The 10,034-nt window shown below is 38.1% G+C and overlaps 2 protein-coding genes across 2 annotated transcripts; both read right to left on the bottom strand.

Annotated features, from left to right (window-relative positions):
- Positions 1–3,115: 3,115 nt before the first annotated feature.
- LOC113284646 (UDP-N-acetylglucosamine transferase subunit ALG14 homolog) lies at positions 3,116–6,292 on the bottom strand. The gene is made up of 7 exons (XM_026534163.1): positions 6,164–6,292; positions 5,922–6,052; positions 4,341–4,548; positions 4,089–4,228; positions 3,854–4,003; positions 3,686–3,745; positions 3,116–3,530 (listed from the first exon to the last, which is right to left on the bottom strand). Exons 3-7 carry the CDS (start codon positions 4,516–4,518, stop codon positions 3,354–3,356), a joined length of 705 nt encoding a protein of 234 aa, XP_026389948.1. The 5' UTR covers positions 4,519–4,548; positions 5,922–6,052; positions 6,164–6,292; the 3' UTR covers positions 3,116–3,353.
- Positions 6,293–6,330: 38 nt separating this feature from the next.
- Positions 6,331–6,966, bottom strand: LOC113284654. The gene has a single exon (XM_026534172.1). It carries the CDS (start codon positions 6,919–6,921, stop codon positions 6,598–6,600), a length of 324 nt encoding a protein of 107 aa, XP_026389957.1. The 5' UTR covers positions 6,922–6,966; the 3' UTR covers positions 6,331–6,597.
- Positions 6,967–10,034: the final 3,068 nt, after the last annotated feature.

A 10,034-nucleotide genomic window follows, 5' to 3' on the forward strand; every position in this document is an offset into this window, starting at 1 on the left:
GTCCACTGCCTAGGTCCGATTTGTAGGGAGCAAATATGTGCATAGTCATAATGGGCTGCCCATATTAACCACGGTACTTTTCAGGCAGGTTTTGAATGTTGCCATTTGCTAATCATATTGGTTCCTATATATATATATATAATATAGTCAACTGCAAACTAGTTTGCAAACTCTGGCGAGATATATCAAGCAATATCAAGGTAGGTCTCCTTTTTCAGTTTGGGAAATCTGCTTTCAAACTCAGCTATGGAGGAGAGCAATACGACGATATTGATATGCATGGCAATTACTCTACCAAGACACTAGTGGAAATCGCTAACAATCAGTGTGCCGATATCGAGCTAGATCCATCGTCTTACGTGGTTGGTTCATGTAATGGGTTGGTTTGTTTTTGGATGAAGTGCAAGTCTATTAATGCGTATGATCCCATTTACGTCTGTAATCCTATCACTAAGGAGTATGTATATCTTCCAACATTCAACTGGGACGAAGCACCTAATGATAAGGAAGTTAATTATTTTAATTTCAGATTTGGTTATCATCATTTGTGAAAGGACAAATAGTTCCACATCTCTAGTTTCCGCATATTGAACTTAAAATATAATATGAAAGGGCAGCTCCACTCATTACCAATAGGTTTTGAATTTGATGTCCACAGACTTTAACATCATTCGATAGATGTGTATAAAGTCACTACAAAACAGAAGGTCTCTTGGGACGGCCAAAAAACGTCCCAAGAGGACAAAAAACCGTCCCAAGAGGTATTAGGGACGGTTTATGTACCGTCCCCTGTTCCACCGTCACTAATACTATTTGGCCATGTTTTCTTTTTGGGACGGACATATTTTAGCCTTGATTTAAATATTGTATGACTATTAGGGACGGTCAGACCATCACCGTCCCAAATATCCTTCTTTAGGAACGGTTTTTTCAAAACTGGCCGTCCCTACAAGCCTTCTTTTTTTGTAGTGAGTGTACAAGCCTTCTTTTTTTGTAGTGAGTGTTAGAATCCTCTTCAATTCTAGGAATATGTACGGGCAAGTTCAAGTATACACTTTGGGTAGTGGTCATGGTTGGAGAGACCTAGGAAGAATTCATCACTTTTTAGGTTCATATCCGGGTGTTTCTGCAAATGGAGCTCTTCATTGGTTATGTGAGTGGGAAAGAAAGAAAATTATGGGATGAGGAGTTCCGATTAATCCCATTACCACAGATTTCGATGATGATGATAGTCTCCATATATTTTCTCTAAAATTGTTGGGAGGGCATTTGTGTTTTGTTCATATAGATGTAGGAAAAGTTATTCACATATGGGCTTTAGAGAAGAAGAAAAAGTTTAGCAGTTACGACAACTGGTGGAATTTGAGGAAGAAATTTAGTATACCATCCCCTAAATATGTGGAATATATGCCATTTGCAGTCACCAGGAGCAATCAGGTCCTAATGACGGCTGATGGAAGTGTCTTTTGTTATGACTCGAAAACTACAGTACTAAGAAAACTGTGGGATGATAACCCAAGGGGAAGTATTCAAGTGATCCCTCACGTGAATAGCCTTGGTTTAATTACTCATTAGAATGATTTTATCAGATAGAGTAAAACTCCATAAATACAGGCATTCAGGCCAAATATATGAACTTGAAACTTCGAATTCCCATGATATCCGAAAACCATAAGATGCCCAACACAAATAGAGTAAAACTCCATGAATTCTGGCCAACCATGCTCAAACAGAACTAAACCTTCAGCTTTCCTGATTCCTATATGCCAGACACCATTGGGAATCTGGATGATTGCATGGTGAGACTCAGACAGTTCTTTTCCAAACTTTCTGGTAAACTCAAAGGAACAAGGAGGGAGATGAACAGAACAAGAATGCACAACATCTTCCTCTTTTCCTGTGGCATTTCATTTTTATATTGATTGATTTCCGTCTTATTTTTATATTGATTGATTTCCGTCTTATTTTGGACTAAAGTTGTAGAAAATGACAGGGATTATCGAATTTCCTACTCTCTCTCCTGTCAAATCATCTCCGATTTCCAAAGTTCATGACGCCACAAGGCCCACGACTAAACAACACTGTTGCTAAAGGGAAGGGAACCACCTATGAGTTCATTTCTAGGGGCGTGAGGTTTCCTTTGTTTGCTAAAGCCTAAAACAAAAGCAGTCATAACTTTTGAAACACCTTTCATTCGCCAAGATGCCTGAAAGGCTGAAACTAAACCCCCCAACTGGTAATAAGAGGTACCAGTTTGCTTTGGGGGGCGTATCATTCCCAAGATAAAGAAAGAACGTTTTGACGTTTTGTCATATATAAAATGCGGTACCCACCCCAAATAAATGGGTTCCCCTATTAGCAATCTTGACAAAATCAAAATCATTTTGAAATTGACAATGTAAACTGGTACAGTGGTACTAGCTCACCCAAGTAGTAGCACAATAGAAAAAAGAAACCAAACAAAGCCTTAATTCCGGACCTTATAAATAAAACAGCCCCTACGCCGGGTATTTGCAGAGAAACATACTTGTTTTAGGGTTTTCTTGTGGAAAGTGGAAAATATTCGAAAATGATACGGCAATTATTTCATCACTCTGTTGTTAGATCAAGTATGATCAAGGGGTATCGATCTGTATCAACAGATATACGAGCAGCAAGAGGAGAAATAGCGGATCCTGGAAATTTTGTTGTCTTGATACCTTATACGTATCTAACAGAGATTGAGAAGGTCATAATACCAGCAAAAAAAGGCGGCCAGATGACTATTTTTCCTGGACATGCATCTGACGTCGTTGCGCTCAAACCTGGGGTACTCACATTGGTCTCCAAGGGCAAAACAGCTGACTACTTCATCAGTTGTGGGTCTGTGTCATCCATAAACGCCCTCTAATTGAAGTATTATTCACTAAGGGGCATTTAGTACCCATTAAAGTGGATAATAAGATTCAGACAAGTCTCCCAGATCGTATTATTGCAGATTGGGCTAAGAAGAATGTCACAGAGGAAACCCAGAAGTTGAGCACATCCTCAACTGATTTGTTGGAGAAAGCTGAAGCTTAAATTGTATTCGCTGCCCTTGCAGGTTCAGACCATTATCTTTTTTTAACTATCTGAATTGTTAAACTCTCTTGCTGTAATGACTATATGGAAAGGGTTTGCAGATTGCTTACCGCCACTTCTGTTTATCCGGAAAAATAAAAAAAATTCCTCCTTTGTGTTAACAGAGAGATGGAAGTTATTTACACTGTTCACTGGTACCTGTTAAAATCTCAACAGGCATGGCTTAAACAGGAAAACATACTAGTTCATATGAAAACTGCCATAGCAGTTTCTGTAATGGCATTACTCCAATCCTACATAAGACAGCCGACGTGATGAGTACGGGGATATTTCTTTTGTAGGTGTGGCCATTGCACAAAAATGAGATCAGCAATATGCAGCTTGTAAAGAAGAAGACCGCTTAATGATAACCTCTTAACCCTTGCCATACTCTCAACATAAAATATGGATGACCATCTAATCCCAATAACCTGCACCCAAAAGCCAAACAAAGTCGGGCGTCAAGGAACTTTCGTATTACTGTGTATTTGCTCTTAAGACATATGAAACGAAAAATTGAAAATGATGATAGAAAAACCATGGAAGTACTTTATCATCTATGAAAAATAAAGTTGATCAGGCTGACCTTAAATAGGAACGCAATTACGCAGAGAGGAAAACAAGTCCCGGGTCCGTTGCAGAGGATCTGTCAAGTATAGCCTCAGTAAGTTGCATAAATCTGAAAACTGTAATATAACTTCTGTTGCTGTTGAAATAATTTAAAACATTTAATTGATAACAATTGAGATCATACCACTTGAGGCCTAATTTTTATCATCAGCAATAGAGCATGGCCCAGAGCAATTAGTGTTGTCCCGATTGATGTTAAATATGATTGACCTACTTCTCGGCTTCGGTAAATTTGCATGAACTGAGCTGTTTCCTTTAGCTTGTCAAGACCTGCCTGAAAGTCCAAAACGCTTCAAGAAAACAAAAATATACAAACAAGCTTGGAAGCAGAAAACAGATAAAGAAGAAAACTCATTAACCTGATCAACCAGAGAGGCTTCCAGTACTTGAGCTTTCTGAAGACTCATATTATCAGTTGAAGCTGCTACATAGACTCGCGGTGTAAACCTGTCCCTTTGAAGCACACGGATGAGATTAATCATCTCAGCCGTGTGACCACCTACATTATGATCACACCCCAAAGTCAACATATAAGAGAAAAGAAAAACAGAAGAAAGCAACTTTCCAGCAAATAGAAAACAAAAATAATGATGGTAGATTCATGAATGTACCTGAACCTAGAACGATTAGGGTGCTGACAGATTTGGGAGGTGAGTAATGAAGAGGTTTCTTGCTTTGATGTATGACGAGCAAAATACGAACAATAAAGATGATGAAAATTGTGATGAGGATGAAAATAAGATTAGGCATCGTCATTATGGAGAAGCAACATCCATTTCCCTTTTCCATGATCAGAACTAACTTCCTGACCACTAATATCTGGAATCAAAGGTATTAGATTAGTAATGAGTATAACTCAAGTTTTAGGAATTTGACAGGACACAAACACAAAAAAGAAAACATTACATTAAGAAATGCAACAGTAAGATAGAGGTCAAAATGCAGATAGCATTACGTTGCCACACGAGCTTAAAACAAAGGAAGCAACTCCAGAGATCAAATTAGTAATTCAATAAGAATTTCCTTCATACTTAATGAGTTTGTTAGGTTTAACTATGAGCAAAGAATCAAGCCACTAATTGTGATTGTCATGTATCTGCTGCACAATTTCGATGCTCATTCCTTCACCCAGGAAAAGAAACGAAATAATGTGGAGGAAACTTTTTAGCAAAAATAGATGGTCAGAGCGCAGTGGACGATCAAACCTATAACTATGGTCCAGAGACGAGACACAGCGAGACGGAGTAAAGACTAAAAGCCGGACCAAAACCAAATTCCAGACTATATTTGGTCTGGGACCAAGACCAAAACTATATATAGTCGAGCGAACGTATAATGTTCGTTTGTCACCGGGTGGGTATATAATGTGATCCTGTTGATGAGGCGTGCATATAATGTGATCCTGGTTATGGGGCAGGCATATAATGTGATCCTCATGAGGCGTACATATAAAGTTCGCCTGATGGCTGATGAGACGTGCATATAATGTGATCCTGTGATGGGGCGGGCATATAATGTGATCCTCATGAGGCGTACATATAAAGTTCGCCTGATGGCTGATGAGACGTGCATATAATGTGATCCTGTGATGGGGCGGGCATATAATGTGATCCTGGTGATGGGGCTGGCACGTAATGTGATCCTGGTGTATACTTTTTCCTAAGCGACCAATAAGGTCATTTTTACGAACTATCTTTCTGATGAAGGAAAGAAACAATTAGTCTAGCATTTTAACCTCATTGTGAAGGGACCAGCTGTACCACCTCCACATAAAAAATTATTAACTACAAACATCAAGGTAATTACATTACACTATCTAGATTTTAGTTTAACTTCCCATGTGTTCAATTGACTCTATCCTTGCCATTTATTAAGCAAGAACCCCTACTAGCAACAATAAGTTTCCCCCACTGACGACCACTAACATTAGAGTTCTTGGTGCACAATAATATTTCGTAGAGTGATAAAATTACGAGACAACTCCATTGGTCTATGTTGCAACAAGAGGAGAACAAAATGTATTCGGCTAAATGTTCCTCTAAATGTATAATGACATTAACAAATCTATCAAATTATTGGCAGAATTAGGACTTAGTTTTGATAATTTCACATATAATTGCAGCTAAGCTTGGTCATGAGGTCATGAAGTGCGCATTTGATGTTAAGAGTATGAGAAGAAACAAAAAGTTTACCTGCTCAATTTGATAAATAATGGTGATTGATGGCCCTTAAACCAAGAATTGCATATGCAAAAGCAGTTGCCTCACATGTCCCTTGATGTGTTTCCAGACATCTCTCTCAGAAAAGATACAAGGTAGCAATCCTGTCACATATATCAGCTGAGCAAATTGAATTCACCAAACACGGAAACAATACCCTAATTTTAAAAATTGAAAAACAAAACAATTTTTTTGATATGAACCCTAAAATGTACCTTCATCAGCATGGGCGATTGATGGGTTCAGATCGAATCGTGGAACGATACTTCCAACTCAAATTATCAGAAGCTCAGAGAGAGAAAAAATGGAGAGGAGGATTTTGGGGATTACTGGAGTTGCAGTGTGATATATTTGTCTATTCAGGGTCATTTTCGTCATTTTAGTCAGTAAGGAGATTTATTTATTTACACTCTTCTTACACTGTTTTTGGTGCCTCAGTAAAATTTCATAATCAAGAAAACATACATATTTTCATATGAAAACCGGACTCTGAACTTCGGCACAAGAATGTTTTATGTTTACATGGATTTACAGCATAATTTTGTTAGATAATGAAGCAGACAACTCGGTAGCATCTTTGATGCCGGTACCGGCCGTACGACCATACCCTTCTTTTATGAGCAATTAGCAGAACTACGGATACAACTAACTATCCCATAAGTGAAGCTTTAAACTTGAGAACCAATGCAATAACAACCAGTAGGAAGATGATGCCACACGAGGAACCACCAACTCTGTGAATCCAGTAAGGGTCGAAGTTCGTCAAATTCTGGTCTAGTTGGCGAGAACAATAGATAGACACCATTAAAACCACGAGCAAGAGAGGTAACCATGAAGCAAAGCTAAAGTCGTAAACATCTTCTTCTTCCTCTTCCTCTGATGCCTTTTGATCAATATATAATGGTGAAAGCACTGCAAGAAGACCCAAACATATTGCTACTAGCTTTTCACTAGACGAAGGTTGTTTAGCCATACGTGTATGTTTTGCTCTTTTTGTTTGTGTGCAGCATGAACTTGTGTTGTGATAATGGAGATCTAAGGTGTGGTTATAGGTCTAAGGCTTGTATAAGAAGATTGGCATATATTTTTGTTGGGAGAAAAAGATGATTATGCTCCTTCCATTATCTTATTAACTAGTAATATGAATGGCATATTATGGTTGGTAGCAAGATAATATGGTAGATATGGAATCTGATTCTATCCATATTCAACCCAGACTTGTATCTATTCTCAAGTCAAGACCTTTTGTTGGGTGATAATGTGAAGATCAAAAGGTTCAATGCATACTGAACAAATGAAATGGAAAATAATTGTGCTTCAATCATAGGATTTTTTTTTATTTTTTTTTTGGCTTCAAATTTACAAATTTATTCACCAGAGGTGATGAATTATTTGACAAAAGCGTATACTTTTTATTACTTCCTCCGTTACTTATTTGCGCAAGCACGTGAGGGAGTAGTTTTTTTTAATTCATTTCCAAAACTATCCTCAATAAAATATTTAACTGACATTAATTATCATTAGTGTGACGCCTCAAATACTAAACCTGCTTACCTGATAGGATTATAACTTAATTGAAACATCAAAACTAGATTACCGATTTTAAGAATCATAGTTTCAGAAAGTGCTAATAACAAAACCCAAACCCTTTGATATTATATAAATGTAAATCATTCGAGTTCTAAGAATATAATAATGTGTTGTTTACAGAATAAGAAAGAATACATGTAGTAAAAGATGCACAACATCACTAGATTCGATAAAGCTCTAAGCTACTAAACGGATATATTCGTGCGCTCCATTTCTTTAGAATACTGAAAACTGAAGTGGGAACAAGTGAGCACATCATCCCAAAGGGGCGTTTAATGGAAAACAAATAACATTCAAGTAATCACTAACATGCTCCACAGTTCTAAAATAACAACAATGATTTAAAAACGACACCGAATTGAAACATTCAGCAATCCATGCGACAAGAAGCAAGTGTTATCCTAACATCGCCAAACTCATTGGAGAAGACGATGCGAGAATAAACCCTAATCAATAATAATAACGTCGTCCACATAGAGTGCCCATACAAACCATGATTCAGAATATTACCATCAAGATCACAAAGTTAGTTAATCAAGTATAACATGCACATGAGTGATTCCTCCCAAATAAAATAGTATATATAATATTAAAACGGAAGGGCATCCGCCATACTATGTAATATTCAAACGGAAGAGCATCCGCCCTACTAAGTAATATTTAAACGGAAGAGCGTCCGCTTTACTAGATAATATTGCGACGGAAGAGCATCCGACTTACTTAACTTAGCAAGCAGCCATGGTGAAACACAATCACTCCTCGCAGGGAAATCTCACAATACATATCACACAAAAACACATCATAGCAAACATCGTACATACAGATACAACATAAACATCATACTCAAAGATACATGAATAATACATCAAAGTACACGCAATCATGCACAAAGATAGTAAAGTCTCATCATGCCCGCATATAAAGGAAAGCTTAATGATTACAAGAACGTTACAAGGTTCCCACCTGATTTGATGACAAGCCTCGCCTACCTCAAGATCCACAATCCATTGGTTCATCCTTTGAATCGATCGATGTTATTAAAGATTAACTGTTAATCACACAAGCACTCTAAGAGATTAGCCAAAAGGCTCACACAAGGTTCATATCATAATCTCATACAAGTCTCTAGTTATAGGTTAAGTGAACTATCTAATGGGTCTAAGCTCATTTATGGTTTACACTTGTTCATTCTCTACCCATAACTACGGGTGTGCAACGGACGGACGAATGCGGATTAGGGGTCACCCGCGTCCAAACCGTCAAAGTTGCGGATTTGGAAAATCCAACAGTGTCTGGCCCAATCACCCGCGGATTTGATATCCGCGGATCAACGAGTGATGCGGATCAGATGCGGATTAACCGTAGATTTAGCCAAAAAAAATAATACTGTAATAAAATAAAACAAAATCACTCAAGTTGGAGTTGCCATTCCATCTGTGTTTTTGTTAGTCTCAAGAAACTCATGTTGCGAACATGGAAAGAAGGTTCTTGAGTTGCATGGTGTATTTCATCTATTTTTCTTGTTTTAGTTTAGTTCTGGTCTTATAATGGTCGTTTATTTACTGATATCAAATTAACATTCAAGGTAACGTTAAACCAGGTAGATAACATTTCAAGCAAATGGCTGGCCCGTCCTTAAGTGAAATATTGTTTAAATTAACTAAAATGTGTCGAAGCTGCTCTGTATCGGGTCTTCAGGTACCCTTTGATGCAATAGTTTAGCGAATAAGAAAAAAACTAAGAGAAAACCTAATGGTGCTCTTCTGGTTATTATACTTGTCACTGGCTGCATCTTTTATAATCTCTCCCTCCATACTATAACTTCGAAAAAACAAGCCAATTCTATCCATCATCTTGAAGTTTATCGACAAATTCATTCCAATTTATCGTCGGCGTCGTTGACTCACCTTATTACCCTACGGTGCGGGTGAATTCGCGGATATCAAAGTCCAACCGCAACCAAACCGCTAAATATGCGGATTTGAGAATCCCACCCGTATCCGGCCCATAGAACTTGCGGATTGGGTTTCACCCGCAATTTTACGGACGGATACGGATGAAATCCGCGGTTCCGGACTTTTTGCACACCCCTACCGATAACATATCTAAGGTTTGCTAATTCAATTAGGTTGGTTTTGTAGTCCATTAGATAAGTCTTAGGAAGATCTACAACTCTGTAGAAGGAAGAACCACACGCTAATTTGGACCATAAGGGTCCAATTCATGTTCAATAGGAAAACTTGCTCTAAGTCCAAGTCCACCAAATCGGCCCATTAATCCAAGGCCTGGTCCAACTGGGTCAACTAACGTTTTACTTACGGTCAAAGGGTCGTCAAAGTCCAAAGTCAAGTCCACTAGTCATAATCTTGGTCAATTGTCAAAAGTGAATCAGTCAAATGGTCCAACTCAGGTCAAGACATGGAACTCGGTGAGTCAACACTGATTTAACTAAATTAACTTAGGTAGCCCAGCTGACTCAAGTGAGTCAGACGAAAT

This window comes from Papaver somniferum, chromosome 1, assembly GCF_003573695.1.
Source record: "Papaver somniferum cultivar HN1 chromosome 1, ASM357369v1, whole genome shotgun sequence".
In the NCBI taxonomy this organism is placed as follows: Eukaryota; Viridiplantae; Streptophyta; class Magnoliopsida; order Ranunculales; family Papaveraceae; genus Papaver; species Papaver somniferum.

What these genes read in the sequence shown, in the direction of transcription:
- LOC113284654 (XM_026534172.1), bottom strand. Translation starts at nt 6,921, where the DNA reads ATGGCTAAACAACCTTCGTCTAGTGAAAAGCTAGTAGCAATATGTTTG.
- LOC113284646 (XM_026534163.1), bottom strand. Translation starts at nt 4,518, where the DNA reads ATGGAAAAGGGAAATGGATGTTGCTTCTCCATAATGACGATGCCTAAT. An exon ending in AAGCCTCTCTGGTTGATCAG is followed by an intron (nt 4,004 to 4,088) that starts GTTAATGAGTTT and finishes TTGGACTTTCAG; the next exon opens with GCAGGTCTTGACAAGCTAAA. An exon ending in TAATTGCGTTCCTATTTAAG is followed by an intron (nt 3,531 to 3,685) that starts GTCAGCCTGATC and finishes TTTTGGGTGCAG; the next exon opens with GTTATTGGGATTAGATGGTC.